The sequence below is a fragment of the Thunnus albacares genome, chromosome 16, assembly GCF_914725855.1.
Source record: "Thunnus albacares chromosome 16, fThuAlb1.1, whole genome shotgun sequence".
NCBI classification, from domain to species: Eukaryota; Metazoa; Chordata; class Actinopteri; order Scombriformes; family Scombridae; genus Thunnus; species Thunnus albacares.
The window spans coordinates 16,482,933-16,506,291 of NC_058121.1; the positions used below are offsets into that span (position 1 = coordinate 16,482,933).

A 23,359-nucleotide genomic window follows, 5' to 3' on the forward strand; every position below is an offset into this window, starting at 1 on the left:
TCTGGAATTTCCGGATATTATCAATGTCCAAGATATTTCCCGGACAGAATGATGTCATTTGGGACTAATTATTGAAAACTAAAGCCAGTTGGTGCTTTTCAAATGAATTCATTAAAATGATCTGTAGTCAGTGCACAGTAGATCAGCTGAATGTGCAAAATTGAAATGCATTCTTCATATTCTTCAAATTCGACATATATGGAGAATAAAGTGTTCAATAATAAATGAACATTGAACGAATATTCTCTTGGGATTAAATGAAGCTTTTCTTTCCCTATAATTTGTACCAAATTGCACAGTTTATTTCCAGGATACGTCTTGGAAATGGTTTGAAACTTATTATTAAATTATAGACCCATAAAATATAGTTTCCAAATGAATTTAAAGGACCCTTATCAAAAATGTTTTAAAGTTATGTATTTATGCGGGAAAATGAATATATCATTGCAGACCCATTATTGGTCAGGCTCTAGACAAGATAAATAATTGAGGCGGAAACTAAGAATGGAAAATCATACTTTATACTGTAAGGAGAATGAAAGCGGTAGTTTATAGTATCTTACTCAGCCCTTGGAAACAGTTGTATAATGTCTTCTGTGGCTTTCTGAGAGTTTTCTATGTAAATTTTCAACAGAGAGTCTGTGTAACAAACTGGGGGCATAGCATTTGAAAGACATGAGCATTTACATGCAGTGAGGGTCTAATAATGGATACTTGACCCGCACTAGGGACAAAGAGTCAGGACCTCTGATGCTTCTATTTTAAAGGGGACATAACATGCTTTTTGTGATTTTCTGTTATCTTTATACTGTTATTATGTCAGATGTCCATGTTAAACAAGTTCGGAAACTTGTGGTGAACGTGTAAAAATCCTCCCTGAAAGTCAGACGTTTCAGCCTGCACACTCTGTCTGCAAAGTTACCTCTACTTCCTCCTTGTGATGATGTCAGATTGTTCGCACACGCCCACAAACGGCCTGCTATTGGTAGCCTTTGTTGCTAAGATTGTTCCATGGGTTGTTTACGTTGTCCACTCGCATATTTCAGATCGGATTTGGGCTCTAACATGTACGGATGTGTTTGAGAAGTTGACATTTGAGTAGTAGTAGTAGAGAAGTGAACTACTACTGTTTATGTAACCTCCGGAACCGCCACAAGCCTGCCGATAGGCAGCTCCTGGAAGATGGCCAATCAGAACAGAGTGGGTTCATGAGGATGAGTTTTTAAACTGTAAATTATGCAAAAATACTCCAGTAAAGCCCCAGAATATAAATATAGAACTGTAAGAAATGTGCATGATATGTCCCCTTTAACCATTATTTTTTTCATATGTCTCTCACAAGTGAATTGGAAGAGTTAGGTGGTCAAATGTGAGGCACAGCACCTTGGTGCAAAGCTAAACACGAATAATATGAATCCATGTGAACATCTGAGCGAGCAGTTTGAACATTGTTGTTGCTATAAACCACACCCAGTTTGCATGTAACTGGACCAAACTTGAGCTCAGACTTTCACACACTCATTACTAGAGGCCCAGAACCATGTGGCCCGAAACTGAGCCAGTGAATTAGTGGTGTGTTTAACATTGGGTCAAAGTTTGGTGTGTGGTTTTGGAAAGCTGTACACTGTAGTTCTGGCCGCCGCTGGACAGATCAGCTTCCCAGGCTCCTACAGCCATACTGCCGTCCACATTACTCCTGCTCCAGTGAGCCAGCAGAAGTTCTCCCAAGCAGTGAGCACGCATTAAAGACACATCACATACACACAAGTCATGGACGATATATCAGGTGTCTGATACCAAACATCTCTTTCTGAGCTCATCCTTGGAGCCACATGAGAATATCTGCAAGTTATTAGTGCCCCCACATCCTGACCTTGCACAGCTTTCTCATGTGACTTTGTTGAGTCTGTTCAAATCTGTCTCCAGGCCTTTTTTTGTATAGAAGTCATGCAGCGTACGTTTGTGTGATTATTAGATTTTCATTAGAAAACAGGCTATAGTTTTGGTTATATTATCAGTTTCAGCATACTGGGGATCATTTACTGAGAACAGTATCTTTATTGCTTAATCACACACACACACAATGTAATAATACTTGAGAAAGAGTAAACAAGTGAAAGTTTGTTTTGTAATACTTAATCTTTGTCCAACATTAGGGGCGAAACACAGTCAATAACCCTTGTGCACTCGGATCCAAATTTATATCACTCTGAAAAAATGTTTGAAAAAGCGTTTTTCAAAGTCTCTTTGTAACAGTCTTTAAACTTTGCATACAGTCACTGCTGAATATTCAGTTATTTGTGGTAGCTAATGTGTGATGAAAGGTGAAGCTGGGTTTTCTTTACTACATGTTCATTTTTATGTATGTAGGTGGTGTAAGACCAGTAGGTTAATATGTGCATATGGATCTGTATCTATAGATTCTATAATTATTGTTGTTTTGGAGACACTTCAGTTCCTTATTTATGTTATACATTTCAAGAAGTATTGTGAGGTTCCATTAGAGCACACTGATCCTTGCCAATAGCCTCCCCTTCTTTTCATCACTGCTAATTACCTAGATATGTTGTTAGCTTAGCACTTCATTACCCATATTTAACAACTGCAGCCCACTAAAAACCCTTAAATGACAACAGAGGTCGTTCTCAGCTGAGGCAGGTACCGTGGTGAGAAAGGGGAAAAGGGCAGGGAAAAGTGGACGCAAAGGGAACGAGAACTGAAAGGGAGACAATAGTGAAAGATCAGGTGAGGAGGTGGAGCTACTGGAATTGTCAGTAAACTGGCTCATACCAATGTCAGAATATGTTAGAAATCCTCAATGAAACACTGTGCATTTATCCTTTTTTCACTGCTTTATGAATATTTCAGAGGTTAAGCTACCCCACCACGGCTCAACAGTGCCCCCCGATGACAAACCACGCTCACAACTGTAAAGTTGTTACCATTTTTTGTAATTTAAAACTGCATGACAGACTGTTTAATATTGAAATTTGTACAACCATTTACAATATCAAGGCTGAGTTTTTCGTCGACATCTGGAACTGACAATTCTATCAATTTAACTTTGGAGAATAAACTCTCCATTTACTAACCACTGAGCAGTTTCAAGTTTGCTTTAAGGATTCAGTTCCTTATTAAAAATGCACATTTTAAAAAGCTGCAAAAACAGAAATTAAAAGTATTGTAAATACAAATAAACTTTGACCTTATTAAAGAATATCTACAGTGATGGTTGAATACTATTGTTTTACCTGTAATAATAATGAAAATGATGGTTCTAACCATTATAATACATGAGTCAAACAAAATATTAACAAAACCTTTGAGTTGCAAAATTCCTGCAATACTGATAGAAATGTTGGTTCTTTTGTCTAATTACAAAAGTATTAACAGTAAACTCTTGTTAGTACACATGACAGTCCTCTCTTAATACAAAAACTGCAATATTAATATTGAGCAGTGAGCTATTCCCTTGGCAGGTGTTGTCTTTTGGAATCAATAAAGGCACATGAGAGACGTCTGAACTAGACAAAATCTACATAAGTATTAACAAATAAAAAGCTCTTCTTGTCCACATCAGTGGCATCAGATTATTTTGTTCTTCATATTTGCATAATTAGCTTCACTATGTGCAAGAAATTAAATCCAGTATTTGTTTTACAAACATTATGGCTTCTTTGAAATGGCAAGGCATTCTTTGGTAGATTGGTCCTTATCAAAAAGGCTAAACACAGAAAAATACAGCATGTACAGTAACTGTGCTTTATAATACACAAGACTGAGAGAGAAGATGTGCTACTCTGGTCCAGTGCAAATACTGATCCAAATTTAAATTAAAATTCCTATTTGCCTTGTTTCCTGTAGAGTGCAATTCATCTTTGACCCAGTGTCTCACATGGTACTTTAAACTCCTATCTCTCAAAAAGTAGAGGGGACGTATGCTTTGGAATCTATTGCACTTTCTTCTCTCATCCCATCTGGAGATTTCCTCTCATCGGGACAGGCCGTGTCTGACTAAGCAGTAGAGTAGAGCTGAATTCAGACTCTGACTTCAATGCTGAAATCATTTGTTAAATAAGCAGATTTACAATCAGGAGTCGAGGGCATCCTGACTTGAAACTTTGACTCAGTGTTGAAATACACTGATTCAGCTATCTGACATGCTGCCCTCCACTGGGCTGGAGCTGTAGCCTGGGCTCTCCTCCGTAGAGCCATAAGACTGCTGGAGTTTAGATGCCTGTGTGGTGCTGGCAGGTGATTTGGGATTAAGCACCCTGGGAAGGTAGACCTGTAAATATCACAGAGGAGAGAGATGAGTACTCACAACAAACAAAAGTGCTATAAAAGTGATTCTCAGTATTCATTTTTATGCATTATTTTATCCTTGCTGATGTGTTGGATGCAATACTGCATGTAACGACCAAAGTATGACTTTGATAAAAAAAAAGAAAATTCAGGATTAGGGATGGATAAAGCTCCTGAAAACTTATGAGGCAAATTAGGATGCATCAGATATAAACTTGGCATCATGATCAATCAAGACTTCAGCATAGTTAAGATGAGTTAAGTCAATTTATGAGGCCAGTTCTAAATATATCTGATCTAATAAATTAAGATCAGAAGTATTAAGAACTGGCCTGATAAACATAATCAATATAAATATGTAATTTGTTATGGAACAAGTACAAGTACAGTACCGTGGTGTTTTCATCACATCCCTCAGTTGTATCCTCATCATCTTCTTTCGACTGCAAAAACACATGGGAAATATGAATGTTCAGTGTGCACGATGACAAAGATGGGTACCTGTATTTGCACACACAAGCAAACGCTCACCTCATAGTTGTGTGGACTGAGGTACTTAAAATGGCCAAAGCAGGTGTAGCTGACACAGATGAAGACAGTGATGTTCAGGACCACCAGGGTGAACAGTGAAGTGGCAGTCCAGAAACCTGAAACACCACATATGCACCCAGACACATAGTTTTTTTTCACTTGCTGTGGTTAAGGACTACTAATTAGTGAATCTCAGGTCAATTCATGGATAATAACTTTTTCCAGGTTTAGCGTATGCATGTATCTAACCTGTTCTGAGGACAGAAAAGAAATAAAGCCATATCAGGCAGATGATGGGCGCAGCCAGAGCTTGATTGACAGCTCCCAGATGAACTTGACGGTCTAGGCGGGCAGGCAGGTAGGCAAAGTACAGGTTGTGTTTGTCCACCAGGTGCTTCAGCAACATGTATAAGAGACCTGACGGAGTCAGACACACACAACGCAGCAATCACCACCATGGAAGTGACATTTGGGACTATGCTGTGGTATAGAAATTAATTTCAGACAAACACAGTATAGTGTGTGAGTGTGTTAATGCTTGTGTAAAGCCCTGCTAATTACTCACCAAAAGGCACAATAATAGGACAAATGATGCTGTATGCCATAATGACAGTAAACACACATAAGGTCCAGCCATACATGGCTCCATATTCAAACTCATAGGCCTGGTTCTGTAAATAAAAGTTTAAAAAAAAGTCAGGTGAGGCTGAGAATTAAAAAGTTAAAAAACAAAATATTTTATTTTTCTCGAACTTTTCATGGACTTGTGTTTACTGGAAGTACAATACATTATAAATCTGTATAGTCTAATAAACATTGATCATTCTTTGGCCAGAACACTTCTGTTTACACACTCATTTACGATTGTTTACATATTCCGCATATCATGGAACACCTAACCAAAGACTTTCCACACCTACCTTCGTGAGAGAGGACATTATAAAAGTGGAATACACTTATTATATAATAATGTTGAGAAAAGACCCATAAAATCAGAAAAACTGTATCAAAATCACAAAATACATTTAAAAGTGAATATGTCCACATCATTTATTTCCACTAAAACATTGCTAAATAAACCCTTTATGACTGAGTAGGTCTCCTGGCCAATGAACAAAGATTAGGCCATGGTGCCCAGGTGCAGCACTCCTATAATGCACAAACCTGTTTAACATATTTTCTTTCAGCAGCAGATCGAGCAAGTGCCATACGAACGGTGTAGAGCAGCAAACCTGGCAACCGCAACAACTCCATCCCAGAACCCACCAGGCCCGCCGCAATCACATAATTGACAAAAAATGCACCTTGGTCAGGTAAGAACACACACCTGGTGTAAGGAGGGAAAGGAAAACAAAAAGATAAAAGAAATGGACAATAAAGTGAAACCAATGTGGAAATTTGAGGACAATAGAATCCAGTCCAATTTGATACAAAACTAACAGGCTGCATAAGAGAACATTCTCCTTTTCTTATCTTGTGTTTCTCACATATTTTCAGTCATAACTTTAGAGAAACTGTTGCAAATAACTTACGACCAGAACTGACTGACTGCTAACTGACTAACTGTATGACTAAAACATTAGTCTGAAAGCCTCAATTAAAATTAATTTGTACATTTTTGATGAGAAGCAAATAGAATTAAAGAAAAGCGAGAAGCAAAAGGGAAGGGTTACTTACTCAAACCTGAGTTTCCCATCTGAGAGGAACTCTTTATCAAATAGCCAGCGGAAAAACACTGCAAGACTAATGAGGAGAAACAAACAAACAAAAAAAAAAAATTGCTAAAAGTTAGGCATGGTTCCTTCTGAATCATCCTGAGAGGAAACAGCTAACTGACATTTACTTTTTAATTTAATATTTTACTGTGTATACAGTGCATACTATTAGGGACTCAAAGGATTTGTTTTTGGAACATCGACACTTGGCTGAGGTGATGGTAGCAGGGTAGTTTGTCACTGAATCAAAGGTGAAATGATTGTAATCTTATGCCTCCTCATTTTTTTAATGTGTGTGCATTTACAGCTTAATTATTACTGCAAATAAACAATGAATCTTAATACTGGGTAAACTGCAGAAAAATAAAACAGATGGTTACACAAATTACCTGGTGAGTCCTAGTGAGGGGAGGATGAGTACCATGAAGAGCAGGAAGAAGTAAAGCTTACGCATCATGCTCAGCTGCTCGCTAGACCTGAGACACAGATGGCACTGGATCACAAACATTTTCCTCTGCTAACAGAAACCAATCACTGCACCACCAATACATAATGTGTATGTGTGTGTGTGTGTCTCATACCTGGTCCAGTGTGCCTCTCCTAGTGTAGAATAGTAGACTATGGTGGGCAGCAATGCAGAGAAGACCCACAGCAGGAGAGTGGGGAAGAACTGACTGATGATAGGGCTCTAGGGTGAAAAATACATACAATCAGTAGATGTGTAGCACTGAAAATAAAACTGTGACACGTCTGCATGTGTAAGTCTTACATTGAGATAGTAGATGGGCTTCGTGACGTTGAACTTGTCAATGGTGCTGATAATGATGGTGGGAGTCGTGAGGAAGGTGAGCAGGAAGAAAAGAAGGAAGTTGAGCATCACATAGCGCATGAACCAGGGAAAACCCTGCACTGAGAGATTGTCCCTGTAGGATGGGGAAAATAGAAGAAAAAGAAGCAACAGGGCAGTTACACACAAAAAGTTACACTCAATTAAGTAAATCTAAACAACAATTTTGTATTTTTTAAGTTTAAACATTATATACATTATATGGAATGTGTTGTCTTTTTCAAGGACAATTGTGCTATATGTATTGAAGTATGGTCTGTTGAGATACCTCGTCGATACTTTGAGTCATATCTTTGAAATCAGTGGCACAATATAACAAAGAATACTTTCATGGTTTAAATCTATATCACATTATCAAAAATGTATACAACATCACATAAAATCATCAAACTGGCATTCAATGCAATGAAATGTGTCAACTGTTATGTATTACATCAGACACAAAAAACTTCAATAACTCAATTAGTTCAATAACAATTTAATTAGAATCATTCATTTGGACGAAAGCATTTAGTAAAAACAAAAACATCATGTGATTCCACTAATAGTCAGTTAATGATGATATTGAATTATTACCCAGTCCTTTTGGCACCAGTATTATAAATACCCAGTTATATGATCTGCATGGAACACATATGATTCCTCAATGATGAATATCCTTACCAGTACACATTTTTGGGATGTGGTGCAAAGCTGACCGTCCACTTCTTCACCTTCAGACTTCCACTGTTGGATGAAGGCTGGGGCTCCCTCCCACAGCAGCAGCTTCTGCCGCCACACTGGATTGCATTGAAGTCTTTCAAAATGCTGACAGGAGTAAAAAAAAAAAAAAAAAAAAAAAAAATGCTGTCAGTGATGCACATTAACCAGCTTCTACAATAACAGCTGCCCAAATTTCAGCTTCCTGTAAAAAGTAATGTAATGACTATAAACTCAAGAGATCACTGTTCACTGAGACAAGCATAGTCAGCATACATAATGCTGCTTCTAGGCTGCCAGACACCTCCCACACAACTTCTCATGGCAGGGAACACTGGCACGTACTGAATGCAAAACAATAACTTCTTGTTGATAGTATGAGCACATTTCCCCATTAAAAAAAACATCAATAAGGCACAGCTAAAACTGTCATAAGGTACTGGTTGCATTGATATTGGACTATATTGTATTATCATATGTCTTCAAATTAGTACTCACTACTTAGCCATAGCCTCTGTCTGCAAGGTGACGAAGGCAATCCCCAGGGGGCGCTGTGGCACCAAGTCTACCTGCTTCCTCACCTCTTCCAGCAGGTCTTTTTCTTTGGTGCTGTAGTGCTCTATGGCATCAACCTGCGGAAACACACATACACACACAGATTGAATACTTCATTTGAAGCAATCTTGAATTAACTAACCTTTATTTCAACTTGGAAATACATTAAGGTAGAACCTCATTTACAATACAGCCGAGTAAAAAAAATAAATAAAAGATCCAAGGCAACAAGAGACACAGATAAGGTACATGTGATAAAAACCGCAATAAAAAGTTACCATTTAAAAAAAGCCAAATTAGTAAAATAATGAAACCTAAGAGCAAATAAAAACAGTTAAAATTATAAAACAAATGAATGAATGATAAAAATGAGATAAGCTTTAGATTGTTCTGCATATTATTCCAGGTTGTAGGTGCACAGGAAGAAAAACTGGTTTTTCCAAGCTCTGTAAACACAGCTGGCACCTGAAATTTGATCCAATCATTTGAGTGTATTCAATAAGGGCAATGACGTGATGTAAAAACCAGTAAGGGCTTTATAAATAAATAAAACCCAGTGTCTATCACACCTTACAGAGAGGAAGGGCCACCCAACCTTAGCATACAGCTCACAATGATGAGTATCATCATTATCGACAGTAATAAATCTTAGTGCAGAGTGATAGACAGCATCTAAGGGCTTCAGAGTTGCAGCTGAAGCATGCATGTATAAAATGTCACCATAATCCAGGACTGATAAAAAAAACATTTAAAACACTGGTATAAAAATACTACATGTTTTTACTTTTCTTGACATAGATTTCAACATTAAAGATGAAAACTACAGACATACAGACACCTTGCATGAACCTGTCAAATCATCTGCTCCATCTCACCTTCTCACAGTTGGCGCAACAACAGAGGTGACCACACAGTTGGAGGTTAATCATTTCACGTTGCCCCGTTTTCTCAAAGACACGCTCATAGTAGCGCAGGTTTTTACCAGCTCGCATCCTGGGGTGAAAAAACACACAAGATGCTTAAACTTAGCTTAAATTAATTCAGTGCAAACACTTGTGTTTTGCCATGCTGCTTCATTTTAAAGTTTAAATGTATTTGTAGAGCACAATCTCATACAAAAGCAGTTCCAAGTATTTTACAAAGTGATTAAACTGTGATAAAACAATGCAGTTCTATTTTTTTGTGGGTAAAATCCCTTCACAACAAGCTGCCTAGCAGACATGGAGCTACTTAGTGGAGCTTTAACGGAAACTGAATTTGTATATTGTATAGCTCACATTAAACACCAAATATCAACATATATGAACTGTGCTCAACTGGTGGCTCCGTAGGACATAAGCTGCAGATATGACTTTGAGACCGATGCCCTCTTGTACGTGCTGGTATGTACTCACTGCCACAGAGGGCAACCATCACATGATATTTATTTACAGTTACATCTGATTTCTTACCTTTCCTTATCAAGGTGCATGAGCTTGGCCACGTCATAGCTGAGGGTGACGGCACACACTTGGCAGGAAGGGTATGCTTCTCTGTTTAAAAAACAGTTTTGACATTGAGGAATGGAAATATTACTGGTAGCATGCAAGTACAATGCTTGAAGACCAAAATTCAGCTTCACAAAATCTGAAAACAATTCAGCCTACTCACGTAAAATGGGTCTTTACAGCCTCCTCTGTTGCCGTTTTAGGGACTGAACACACAAACAAAGTGGTTCTGGCCTACAAACAGAAAACCAGAATGATAGATTAAAGTCAGGTTCCAGCATAACAGCCACTTAGCATCTAGTTAATGTTGTCAAGCACTGTAATCTGATTTTTCGTTATGTGTTTAGCTCTTAATAGACAGGTGCAATCCAGTGGGGGAAAATAGAGATAGTAATGTGTTTAAATTAATGCTGCCATTGAAGACAGGAAGAAAGGTAACTGGCATTCAGACCAAGTATGGACGCTCATAACTTTCATAAAATCTAATCAAACTTTTTAATTTCCCTTTGAGATAAATCAAGTATCTATCTATTTATAAATCTATTTATCTAGTGGTCTAGTCTTATATAGTAACTGACTCACTGTCTCTCTACGCATGCCTTTCATTTGTGATGTGTGACGTCGCAGCAGAACAACTGTCAGGGTTAGGTAAACAACTGCAAACACTGTGTGCAGCCACAGCAGGTTGTTCCTAGAAGCAAAAATGATAGACATCAGAAAGGATTTTGTCTTGTCAAACCACAATAGTCCTCTGCAATACAAACTCTTGTTTATACGTCTAAGCATATATATATAACAGTAGTTACCCCTTTTGAAGATTCCCAACTGTTGTCCTTCCGAAACTCAGTGGATCATTGTCTGATGGAAATAAGCAGCATTTTTTTTGAAAGAAAATAAGTAGAGATAAGAACATGAACAGAAACAGTTTAAATGACCAATCGCTCAAAATCACCCATGAAAAAAAAAATACACACTTTGTAGACAAGTCACTGATTATGAAGTGGACAGTGCAGCTCCTCGGTTTTTGATTGCTTGATTCATGTTTGAAGCTGTCATAAAATGCACACCTGACCTATAATCTGTACGTCAAACAGCCTTGAAAATGTGTAGGGTAACTGTAATTTTACACAATGAATCAACACGCTCAACCCCACTATATACATACTGGTGCTGAATCCTCAATATGAAGCTGGGCAGCCCTTCCCAGAATGTCAGTGCAAAAATCAACAAATTGGAGTGCTGTCCTGCTCCTGATTTTCAACTGTAATTTTAGCCATTAACTGGTCATCATTATCATTGTACATGTGTGCAATGCTGGACTATAATCACTGTAAAGCAGAGTTTCTTGTAGAATAATGCAAAACCCACCCAGCAGGTCTCCCGTTAGGTTGACAGGCAGTATGATTGAGAGGGAGGTGATGGTGATGACCAACAACAGGATGATAAGATGACGCTGGAAGGACAGGTAGTGAACGGCGTCCATGCCACATTTGGTTTTTATTTTTTCCTCACTGAAACACACACACACACACACACACACACACACACACACACACACACACTGATTAGAAGAAACCAAAAATGACAAAAGACAGTTGGTTGAGACACAAGTTGAGAAATATTTCACCATAACAAAACCACAACAGACATAAACAAACTACACTTGAGTCACTTACTCCATTCTGATGATGTACGGCAGCCAAGAACAGAAACCCTGCACAAAAAGACATATTTTGAGTACTCTGACATACAAATATTTTGGTAAGTTCTTGATGGTCCATGGCTTGTCTCCCAAAATCATCTTTAAACTAGGCACATTAGTACAATAGTTTGTCAAATCAGTGAAACAAAAGTGATTTTAGAGCCCAACTAAGTGTTCGCGATAATTAATTGGACTGTTTTTTATTGATATGTTAAAGCAGCAGTGTTGATAAGGCCACTTTGTTGTTGTCAAGTCAATTTATTTAAAGATCCCCTCTGGACATATTTTAAGATGTATATGAAACACTCTAATTTGCATAATAATTTTTGTCTATGATTTTTTTTCACAAAAAAAGTTAAATTATCTTGTCAAAATCCTTGAAGTGAAACCTACTTCTTCTCCCTCTTTAAACAAAACAATCTATGAATATGCAAATAGTGTTCATTTTACAAATTTAACTGCTGGACACAAGATGTCTCCTACGTCATTGCAAAGTCAGTGTATGTGCACTTCCACATCACACTTGTGTAAGTTGAATACTGGACCAGGATCGGCTCCAAACTAGTTGTGATGTCACAACTCATGCTTATAGGAAAACTTTTGACCGGTACTGTACATCATCCTGCACAGTGACACTCAAACATCCAACTGAAGCAACAAGATGAAATAAACATTTTTGACCTGAGGGGGACTTTAAATATAGAGCACATTTAAAAACAATTGTTGTAATTTCATATATGCAGTATAATGTGCAGTGCTGCTTCTTTTTTGCTTTGTTTACTGATACTTCAGTTTCAGCACCAAAACCAAAAGACAAAGATTTTCTTTTACATACCATTTCATACTCAAGGTCATCCACGCTAGACTTGATAGATGACATGTGTCCATAGCGACGGTGTGTTGACTCAGTGAACCTGATACACAAAGGTCAGTGTCAAAGACTCAATCAAAATGATTCATCAATTAATTGAGAAAACAAGGAATAATCAATCAATTAACTACTACATTAGGTTTATTTATTCTGGTCAGTTTGTCTACTTCCCTTCACAAGACTAAGGTAATACCACCATCGCTGAGAAAGTGTTAAGAGCCAAAAAAAATGTAAGTGTGTCAGATCAAGAACTGACCCTTCTTTGTCTGCGACCAGCGCTAGACGCCCATAGTCCCAGAACTTCCTCCTGATAATAGAGAACAGGATCAGCAACACCTGTGACAAGAAACACAGATAAATAGGGTCACAAGAGTTTAACTTTACTTTACTCAGAATCACATCACAGGCAGACCAACATGACACATACCAGAAAGACGGAGAAGTTGATCAGTAGCACAACTGGCACTCCTCCGAAGCTTACTCCCTTCAGGACGGTGCTCTGTGTGGAGCTGAAGCAGCTGCTGTTGTCCAGGCTGCTAGACAGAGAGCTACCATTTGTGACCAGCAGGGACCACTGCTCCCACAACACGGAAGGCATCGCTGGAGAGGATCCAGCAGTTGGTCTGCAGACATTGACACCAGGAACTTATTCCAAGCATGACTCCTATTGCTACAACAATTCAACTACAATAAGATCATCTTCTAGTTTACTTGGTAGCTGAATTTGTTAAGAGTCCCTGTCCATCAAGTTTGTTTGACAGCTCAGCTCTGAAAAATCGTAGAGCTGCAACTAATGATTATTTTCATTATCGATTAATCTGTTGATTATTTTTCCGATTAACTGATTAATTATTAAGTTGATAAAATGGCTGAAATGATTGAAAAATGTGGATCACAGATTAAAAGTCCAAGATGCTGTCTTCAAATTGCTCAATTTGTCCAACCAACCATCCAAAATACTAAACTATTAAAAATAATATAAGATTAGGGCTGCACATAACAATTATTTTAATTATTGATGGATCTGTCATTTTCCTGATTAATCATTTTGTCTATAAAATGCCTGAATGCCTGAAATGCTGTGTGCAGTTTCACAGCGTCCGAGGTGACATCTTCCGATGTCTTGTTTTGTCAGACCAACATTAAGATATGTACTTTATAATGATAAGAAACACAGAAAAGCAGAAGTTCCTCACATTGAGGAAGCTAGAACCAAAGAACGATTGGAGGTTTTGCTTAAAAAAAATACTTTTTATTAATTAATCAATCATCAAAATAGGTGCAGATTAATTTTCTGCCGTTCTACTATTTGATTAATCGATTAGTTGTTGCACCCTTATATAAATTAGAGAAGATCATACTGTATAAGACAAAGACAGCAGCAAATCCTGATATTTGAGAAGCTGGCACCATTGCATATTTGACCCTTTTGCTTGACAAATGACTTGATCAATCAAATTGGAAATACAAGGTAATTCCTACATCAGGGGTCTCTAACCGTGTGCCCTGGAGGGCAGCATGTATGCAGACTTTTGATCCAGCCAAGGACAGCTTGGTGTGATTTCACTCATAACCACATTCAACATTTGGGTGTTGTGTTTTGTTGGGGATGAAAACCTGCAAGATTTTAGAGCTTTTAGGTACTCATTTATTGGAGTGCAACTAACAATTATTTTCATTGACCGTTAATCTATTGTATCAATTACTTTTTCTATTACTGGTTTAGTCTGTAAAATGTCTGTAAATAGTGTCACAATTTCTCACATGACGGCTTGACATTGCTTGTTCTGCCTGACCAACAGTCCGAAACCAAAGATATTTCATTTTCTATCATGTATGACAAAGAAAAGTAGCCAAACCTGATATTTGAGAAGCTGGAACCAGAATTTGTATTCACTTTTGCTTGAAAAATGACTGAAACAATTGATCGATTATCAAATCTCCTTTCCATCGACTAATCATTGCAGCTCTAGTTGCAGTCAAAGCCTATACTGATCATGTCTCAGACAGACAGCTGCATCATAATTACGCCTTTCTCATTTTTCTAAGATTGAACACAGAATTAGTGGATTTAAGTCATGCTGAACTGTGACGGAGGCAAAGATAAAACAACTGTCACTGGTTTCAGCACTGGAGTCCATGTCAAATCTCAGACGTCACAGCTCATTAACAAGACCCTCGCGCCCCACCTTTCCTGAAATAGATGGAGCACGCTCTTTGAGTCACGCGGACGCATAAAGTTTATGATATAACCACATTTGTCAGTTGACCGAGACATTAAAGTTAATGAGAAATAAAAATGAGTAGCCAGGTACGTATCTGCTGGTAGTTTAACTGCAGCCATTTGTCTCCGACATACAAAGTGGAACCTCAACAGCTGTTCACTGTTTTGACAGTTCACAGTCGACACTTCATGACAAAATTGTAAACAGTGACAAGCGGCTGATTTAGTGTTTTATTGGATTCAGCGTAAAGTTAAACAATACGTGGCAAACTGGTTATGGAAGTTGAACCAACACGTACGCAAAACTCGCAGTGTAAAAGTTTGCTAATGATAATAAGATAAGCAACAGTTTAAGTGCAGCTATGTCAACATCCGCCAAGAAAACTTGATATTCTTGTCTGAAACTTTACATAAATCGCGTTTCCAAGTTGCTTAAGTTGGTATGTGGTGTATAGACGGTGTGTAGACGGTCCTACCTGTATGTCTGCTTTTTATCCTGTCGAAAAGGAAACTTCTTTTTTACTGTAAATACTCAAAAATATGATGAACACTCTCCGGTCCCTTTCGCTTCCTGTTCCGAGCATGCGCAGACGCTGCAGCAGAATGGGCGGCTGTTTCAGCTTCTGAGAAACGCAGGAGGAGCCTCCCAACTCTAGAAGTCATGTAGTCTCATGCTTATTGCCTCAAGTGTTAAGTTCAACAATAAATAATAATGCGATTTCTTGTCTTTAAGCACAAAGAAACATTGAGTAAACAATTATGGGATTTATGACCTATTAAAATAATACTCATACATGTAAAAGTCCTGGATTCAAGTACAAAGTATTATCAGCAAGATATAGCCAAGTAGAAGACAGAGAGACACCTATTAGAGTATTATATTGTTAAAGCTATATAATAGGCTATCAAATTATTGGTTTAATTGTTATTACTGTATCATTAATGTGTATTCACAAAAAAAAACTGGAAATAGGTTCCCTAAACCTGCCTTTTTATACAGACAAGTGAAAACATGTGATATGCGAAATATGTGCACAAATAAAGGCATTTAATGTCATGAAAAACACAGAGAGAGGCATTTCTCACTTTTTCTGCATTCAGCGGGTCCCCCTCTTTTTTCTTTGTATCATTAACGTGTCAGCAGAATTTAAAATTGCAGCATTGGATTGGGGTAGAGCTAATTTTAACTACTTTAGTTAGTAACTTTAGGAGTAAAAAGTGCAGTATTTCCTTCTTGTTGTATGCAAGTACAATACTTGAGTGGTACTTCCTATTACTGTTTTTATGGATTTTTTTTTAAATATGGAAGGCTCTTAATTTTGCATTTCTTTGATGTCAGTCTGGATCTATAATCAATGTATTATATAGCAGTTTTTCTTATAAGTTTTGCTCTGTTATTTTAAAATAGCACACCCTCTAAATTTCGATCTAGGGCAAGAAATTCATAAGAAATGAGCGAACAAAAACAAGGTAATAGATTTCCTGGTTTGATAACTCCAAAGAAGATTTGAGAATGGGTGTGGATGTCTTTACTTCCTTTAGCTCTTCTTCAAATATGTATTTTCAACCACTTGGGGAAAAACCTTTGTCTTCCTAGGAAGCTTTAATTGGGTGACACTGATACCATCAGGCATTGTTGCACAACATGGTCATCAGTGCATAAGTTCTATTTACGTAATGGTGACAAGACTTGCAGACAACATTTTCTACATTCCTCATGTCTTACATATGATACCTTATAAAAAGATGAGGAACAGGATGAGTTGTATTTCCAGTTCAAGAAATTCACAGACAGCTCTGACTTCTACAAATACACTGGTGAGACAAATCCACGGGCATTCACAACTGAGATTTTAGTGGAGATCTGGAAATCAGACATACTTTGAAGCAGATTTTTGCTAACTAAAAGAACAAATGAAGAAGACAAAACATTTCTTTAGTTTCTACTTCTTTGCCTTAGTTTTTCTGGGCCAGATTTTTAGTACCACAGGTTCCAAAAATGTCACAGTTCCAGGTGACATTATGATTGGTGGATTGTTCCCAATACATGAAAGCGTGGAAATGACCCCTGGAGAAGATGGCAGGGAGACATGGACCTGTGACAGGTAGGTTTTACCCTGATGTGTGTTTTTATTTGAAGCACATTGAGCAGTAAACGTATGAATGTGTGTGTTAAATTTGGGTGCAAGTGTTAAAAATATGTGTGATTGGATCCCACAGGTTCAGTAATGCTCGACTGGTCCAGTCTCTGATAATGGTGCACGCAGTGGAGGAGGTAAATAAGAGGCATGAGTTGGGGAACCTCACCCTTGGATTATTAATACTGGACTCTTGTGGGGACGTTACCACTGCCTTGAACCAAATCCCATACTTCATGAAGAGAAACCGTGAGTAGTCTCAGGACTAGAAATGTAACGCATTAATTCAAGAATCTGTCGTGATAAACATCCATCAATAACTGTACTTTAAAGACTTTTTGGGATTACTGTGATACATAGCACATTAATTATGAAAACGATTTCATGACTACAAAAAGAGAAGAAAAAATGTCAAAAAATAATATGAATATTGAATGCAAGGGCTGCCCTCTGAAATTATTTATTACTATCCATTAAATCCCATAAAGTGGATGGTCCAGACAGGTCCTCCCCACCTGTGTTGGCTGTTGTCGGTGAATACTACTCAGAGATATCCATATCAGTTACTAGGCAACTCAACCTGGAGTATATACCTCAGGTAAGACTGAGCTGTCTTGACCATGTCTTGATGAGCTGCTAAATTCTGAATGAAAGATTTCTGCATTCATAAACCTCATAACAAAAATGAACTGCAAAAAAAATCTCACCAGAAAGTCAACAGTGCGATAGTTCAACATTTTGGAAACACGCTTATTCACTTTTTTGCTCAGACTGAGATTGATACCACTCGCTTATCTATCAGCTAAATATGAAGCTGCTGCTAGCACATAGTTACAGTTAGTTAGCTTAGCACAAAGACTCAAAACAGGGGGAAACAGCTAGCCTGACTATCCAAAAAAAAAGTATAAAAACAACACATTGTAATTTTAAGGGGTGCTACATGCTGTAACTTCCTGGAGTCTTTTGTCATCATGAGTTTGCCAGACAACCAGCAGTGACTCCAGGAAATGACTTCGCCCAGTCAAGAAATTAAAGTCAAAATGTATTGTTTTTACACTTAAGTTTTTGTTTGGGTTAAACAAACAAAATATAGCATGTTAATTAGTGAGTTTTAGAGGTGTTGGAAGAATTGGGACCTTTGGACAGAGCCAGGCTAGCTGTTTACCCCTCCCAGATAGCATATGGAAGTGGGCCACTTCAGGCAATGATGCGGCATTGCTGGCCTTCTTCTGGCCAACACAAAATGGATGTGAACCTGAAATGGCACACATATAAAATAACAAATATGGCCCAAATATCCCAAATCAAATGTGGGCCTTTTTTGGTAAAGATGTGGTCCTCTCAGGTATGTGTATTCTGGATGTGGGCCAGCTCTGGTTTATCTGGTTTGTTCTTTGTTGACATACAGCTTGCTTGTGGCCCAGATCTGGGAAACAGGAGTGGACCCCACAAATGCCATCATTCCACATGGTATGTGGGCCGGATCAAAGTGCTGAAAGTGTCGAGTGTGTGTTGGATCTGGGCCACAGCAATTTTGCTATCTGGGCTGCTTCTAGTCTTTAAACTAAGCAAAGCTAAAGGTGCCCACACATGATGAGCAGTGAAGCTGCTCTGTGCTGGATGTGCCATTGTTTTTTTATGGGGTGAGCATTGGTGCCCAACTAGGCGGAAGCTCTGCCCTTGGTGTTCAAAATTGTCACTGAACGCTGCACTCAAAGTTCAAATTATTACAGCTTTGACCTTGGTTGCCATTGACCTTTCAAAGCCCAACCAATGAGATAACAGCTGTATGTGACGTAGCCAGACGCAACACATTTAAGCAGGGGAGGTAGAGAGTGATAGAAGAAAAACTGCACTATGCTCTGCGCCCTTCCTCATGGTGAGCATAGAACAAATATTTTATCATCTGAAGGCAACTTAACTGGCTGAGAGTGGTATCAATCTTCTCATCTAATTCTCAGCAGGAAAGTGACTAAGCTTATTTCCCAACATATCAAACTATTCCTTTAAGATATCAAGTACGTATATGAATGCAGAAAAAAATGTGTCATGTGGCAATTTCTTATATGTTTTGTAACATTTCCACAGATAAGTTATGGTTCAACCGCTGGTATCCTGAGTGATAAGATCCGTTTTCCAAGCTTTATGAGGACAGTACCAGAGGACGATCACCAAGCACGCGTCATCATGGAGATTGTCGAAAAAAACCAATGGACTTGGGTTGGTGTCGTCATAACTGATAGTGACGCTGGCCGCTATGCACGGGACCGACTCCAGCACTATGCAAAAGACAAAGACATCTGCTTTGCCTTCATCTCTGTCCTCCCAGAGGTTCTGAGTGACAGCGAACTCGAGGACAGCATCAATGCCACAATTGAAGACATTACTAAAAATGAAAAAGTCAAGGTCATTGTGTCCTTTGCCAAAACTGACCACATGATGTATCTTTTTGACAATCTTCTCAAGGATCCTCGAGGCAGGGAGAAAGTTTGGGTGGCCAGTGATAATTGGTCAGAATCACCTAATGTACTGGGAAACTGGACTTTAAGTGATGTAGGAATAATCTTTGGGACTACACTTAAATCTGGAAAAACAAACAATTTTGAGCAGTATCTCAGTAATCTTGATGTGAACCCTGACCACAACAAGAACAACCCATTCTTGTATGACTTTCTTAAGAATCAACAGCAAGGACAAAAAGCTAGTTCCTCACATGTAGAGCTGGGAGCCATTGAGGCACTAAAGCAGATGATATATCCGCATGCTGTGTTCAGTGTTGAGTTGGCAGTTAGAGCTATTGCTCAGGCTGTTGCAGACTTATGCGTCAACAGGGACTGTAAGACGAAGCGATTAAAACCCTTGGAGGTGAATGCACACACATGAGCACACACACATATATGACTAAATGTGAAGTAATATGACTTAAAATGAAAGTTGTGAAAATGAATTTCTTTTTCAGCATGATCACAAATTCACTCCGTTTTCAACATTTTTCTCTTCCAGTTACGAGAAGCCTTAAAGAGAGCAACGTTCCACATGGACGGGCAAAACTATGCATTCAACGAAAGGGGTGACCTCAACTCAGGATATGAAGTCATCCTGTGGAGGAACCAATCAACCTCTGTGGATGTGCGCTACATTGTGGCTACTTACGATATAGAAAACAAGACGTTCACTTTCATCTCACCAAAAACACGTCAAGATTTCCAGAATGTCACAGTAAGGATTTACCTTCCTTTAATGACTTAATTGACTCTTTTATCATGTATTTATCACTCTAATTTCTATTCTATGTATCCTTTTCTTTACATTCACTCAGTTAATGTTTAGCCATGCTAGTTTTGTGAATCTATGCATGTGCTGGTCAGTCAGTCCACCACTTAAATCCAAACTAAAATGCCTCAGCAACTGTTGGATAGATTGGTTGAAATTCTGTAGACGTTAATAGTCCCTGGAGGATGAATCCTAATTATTTAGCAATCCCCTGACTTTTACTCTAGCGCCACCACTAGGTTGACTTTGCCTAATTACAATACAGCCTCACAGAGCCACTAGCATGGCTGTTGACCCTTAGTTGTGTTTTCAAAAGATGAGCATTTCATCAAAGCATTACCTATCATAGTCCTTCTATTTCTCAAAGACTGTAGCATATTTATGAACTCTATCAAGAAAGTGTATAATAAGGATTCTTTCTCTTCTCAGAGAAATGTGACTTCCAGGTGCTCAGACACCTGTAAAGTAGGCTACGTGAAGAAGTCATCTGATCACCAGCCAGTTTGCTGCTATGAATGCAATCCCTGTCCTGAGGACTCCTTTTCGAACACAACCGGTGTGTATCTGACTTAAGTACACTCCAATAACATTGATGACCTGTATTATACAAGAAAAAACAAAACAATGGTAACTCTGCCAAACAAATATATGACTTTGCCAACTATGAGGGATAAAGGTATATCCGACTTGAAGATTATAATGAGCATTCTTCATCTGTTTGCAGATTCCACACAATGTCATGAGTGTAATAATGTTACTCACTACTCCGCTGAAGGAAGTCACAATTGTACCCCCAAGAAACCTGTTTTCCTGAAATGGAATGATGAGTATCATATCGTGCTGCTGACAGTTACTGCTCTAGGGGCACTGCTTACCCTTATTGTTGGGATCATCTTCCTTGCACGTTGGAATACCCCTGTTGTGCGTGCATCTGTGGGCCCAATCTGCATCCTCCTCCTCCTCTCTCTCTTGAGCACATTTGTGAGTGTAATATTATTTGGTGGTAAACCCAACCACTGGCAATGCCAAGCTCGACAGGTACTCTTTGGCTTGAGCTTCACCCTGTGTGTCTCCTGCATCATGGTCAAGTCCTTTAAGATCATCTTGGCCTTTGAGTTTGACCCCAACACTAAGAGAATCCTGAAGAAGCTCTACCAACCCTACATCATCATTGCAGTGTGCCTGTCAGGTCAAGTAATCATCTGTGCCGTGTGGCTTGCACTCAAGCCACCAAAGCCCCAATTGGAGCCAATGAAAGACAAAAAGATGCGTCTGCACTTCTGCAATGAAACATTCTTTCCTGCATTTGGTGCCATGTTAGGCTATATTGGCGTATTAGCTTTCATCTGTCTTGGTGTTGCTTTCAAGGGCAGAAATTTACCTCATAGTTACAATGATGCAAGGTTCATCACCTTTAGTATGCTGATTTATTTCATCAGCTGGATCATCTTTGGCCCGGTGTATGTCAATGTAGAAGGTAAGTACCATCCAGCAGTAGAGATGGTCGTCATCCTCCTCTCAGCCTATGGCATCCTGTTTTGTCAGTTCCTCACAAAGTGTTACATTATTCTGTTTAAACAGGAAGCAAACACAGAGAGTGCGTTCCGCCAGGAAATCAGGAACTATTCCTTGGGTGATAACCTAAATAGTAGTAGTGGGAATTTGGTCTCATCTTCATTTAGCTCTGAGGGGATCCAAAACCCTGCTGTAGATGTGGAATTACCAATGTCAAATCCACTGTCATCAGATCCACTGAACTCATCCATGGGCTCTGGTCTGTCATCAGTCTCTAGTAGTCCAGTCTCAAATTCACAGTTCTCTAAGTTGCAGAATGACCACAGTTCCAATAAGAGGCAGTTAAGGAAATATTTAAGCTTGCAAACACAATACCACAGTGATTCACAATAGTAAAAAATCATTACAATATTTACATCTTAAGCATAAAATGTATTGGTTCAAATATTATTAGGGCAACAATAATTTTTATTAGTGATTAATCTGCTAATCATTTAATAGATTAATTGGTTCATCATTGTGCCTAAAAATGTCAGTAGATTGTAAAAAAAATAAGGTATTAGAATCTTACCAGAGTTTAATGTGACTTTATTCAAATTGCATGCTTAATCTAACTTGACCAATGGTCCATATGCCTGGATTTTCAGTTTACTATCAAATCAAGAAAAGCAGTACATCCTCATATTTGAGGACCATGAACCAGAGAACGTTTGGAATTTTAAGAATGCTAGCAGCTCGGCTCCAGAGATGTCAGTGTGTTGGTTGGTCGGTTCACTGCTTTGGTCCAGACTGAAATATCTCAACAAGTATGGGATGCATTGCCATGAAATTTTAAACAGACATTCGTGGTCCCCAGAGGATTAATCCTAGTGCCATTTTCCTCTAGCGCCACCATGACGTTCACTTTGGGGTTTGTGGAGTGAAATGTCTCAACAACTATTGGGTGGATTGCCATGAAATTTTAAACAGACATTCATGTTCCTCATAGGATGAATTGTAATAACTTTGGTGATTTCCTGACTTCATCAAGCACCATCTGATCAAAACTTTGTTGATCAACTCTTGTTGCGTAAAAATGACTGGAACAAATGACTGCTTTTCAAAATTGTTTCTGATTAATGGTGACTAATGGATTAATTGACTAATCATGTTAGCTCTTAATGTCATTTGAGGTATTTAAGGACAAAACACCATAGCAAAATATTATTGCAAAAATACCTCAATCAAATATACAGTCGATGTCAAAGGTCGTTGTGGCAAGAATCAGTACTTTACTTTGTAATCATTCTGGTACAAGTTTGCATTATCATGGATTTGGATATAATTATCTGTTTCTTATGGTGATGTATATATTTAGACGTATGTGTGTCTAGGGACTGAAATCATATCACACAAACCTTAGTCAGAGAAAGGCAAATATTATCTTGAAAAGAAACTTCTCTTAAAGTCTAACAATCTTCTCTACATCTTCAAGTAAACTATGTAATGATTAATATA

General features: G+C 38.4%; 2 protein-coding genes across 2 annotated transcripts; one reads left to right on the top strand and one right to left on the bottom strand.

Moving 5' to 3' along the window:
• Positions 1 to 2,934: 2,934 nt before the first annotated feature.
• tmem63a (transmembrane protein 63A) lies at positions 2,935 to 15,541 on the bottom strand. Its single transcript, XM_044329570.1, has 23 exons — positions 15,413 to 15,541; positions 13,140 to 13,335; positions 12,969 to 13,048; positions 12,677 to 12,755; positions 11,816 to 11,853; positions 11,508 to 11,650; positions 10,946 to 10,997; positions 10,722 to 10,830; positions 10,303 to 10,373; positions 10,104 to 10,184; positions 9,528 to 9,645; positions 8,596 to 8,729; positions 8,062 to 8,205; positions 7,321 to 7,474; positions 7,133 to 7,239; positions 6,941 to 7,027; positions 6,514 to 6,579; positions 6,001 to 6,163; positions 5,402 to 5,507; positions 5,086 to 5,253; positions 4,837 to 4,952; positions 4,698 to 4,748; positions 2,935 to 4,288 (listed from the first exon to the last, which is right to left on the bottom strand). The coding sequence occupies exons 2-23, from the start codon at positions 13,308 to 13,310 to the stop codon at positions 4,148 to 4,150; spliced, it is 2,379 nt and encodes a 792-aa protein (XP_044185505.1). The 5' UTR covers positions 13,311 to 13,335; positions 15,413 to 15,541; the 3' UTR covers positions 2,935 to 4,147.
• Positions 15,542 to 16,647: 1,106 nt separating this feature from the next.
• LOC123000030 (G-protein coupled receptor family C group 6 member A-like) lies at positions 16,648 to 22,743 on the top strand. The gene is made up of 7 exons (XM_044377464.1): positions 16,648 to 17,041; positions 17,157 to 17,323; positions 17,563 to 17,672; positions 19,163 to 19,939; positions 20,078 to 20,244; positions 20,722 to 20,903; positions 21,072 to 22,743. The coding sequence occupies exons 1-7, from the start codon at positions 16,851 to 16,853 to the stop codon at positions 22,253 to 22,255; spliced, it is 2,778 nt and encodes a 925-aa protein (XP_044233399.1). The 5' UTR covers positions 16,648 to 16,850; the 3' UTR covers positions 22,256 to 22,743.
• The last annotated feature ends 616 nt before the right edge of the window (positions 22,744 to 23,359 follow it).

Excerpts from the sequence above, each read along its gene's own strand:
- tmem63a (XM_044329570.1), bottom strand. The coding sequence starts at position 13,310 with ATGCCTTCCGTGTTGTGGGAGCAGTGGTCCCTGCTGGTCACAAATGGT. Across the intron at positions 7,475-8,061 it reads CATCCCAAAAATGTGTACTG|GGACAATCTCTCAGTGCAGG; the intron begins GTAAGGATATTC and ends CCCATCCTACAG. Across the intron at positions 5,254-5,401 it reads TCCTATTATTGTGCCTTTTG|GTCTCTTATACATGTTGCTG; the intron begins GTGAGTAATTAG and ends TGACTCCGTCAG.
- LOC123000030 (XM_044377464.1), top strand. The coding sequence starts at position 16,851 with ATGAAGAAGACAAAACATTTCTTTAGTTTCTACTTCTTTGCCTTAGTT. Across the intron at positions 17,042-17,156 it reads GAGACATGGACCTGTGACAG|GTTCAGTAATGCTCGACTGG; the intron begins GTAGGTTTTACC and ends TGGATCCCACAG. Across the intron at positions 17,324-17,562 it reads ATACTTCATGAAGAGAAACC|TGGATGGTCCAGACAGGTCC; the intron begins GTGAGTAGTCTC and ends AATCCCATAAAG.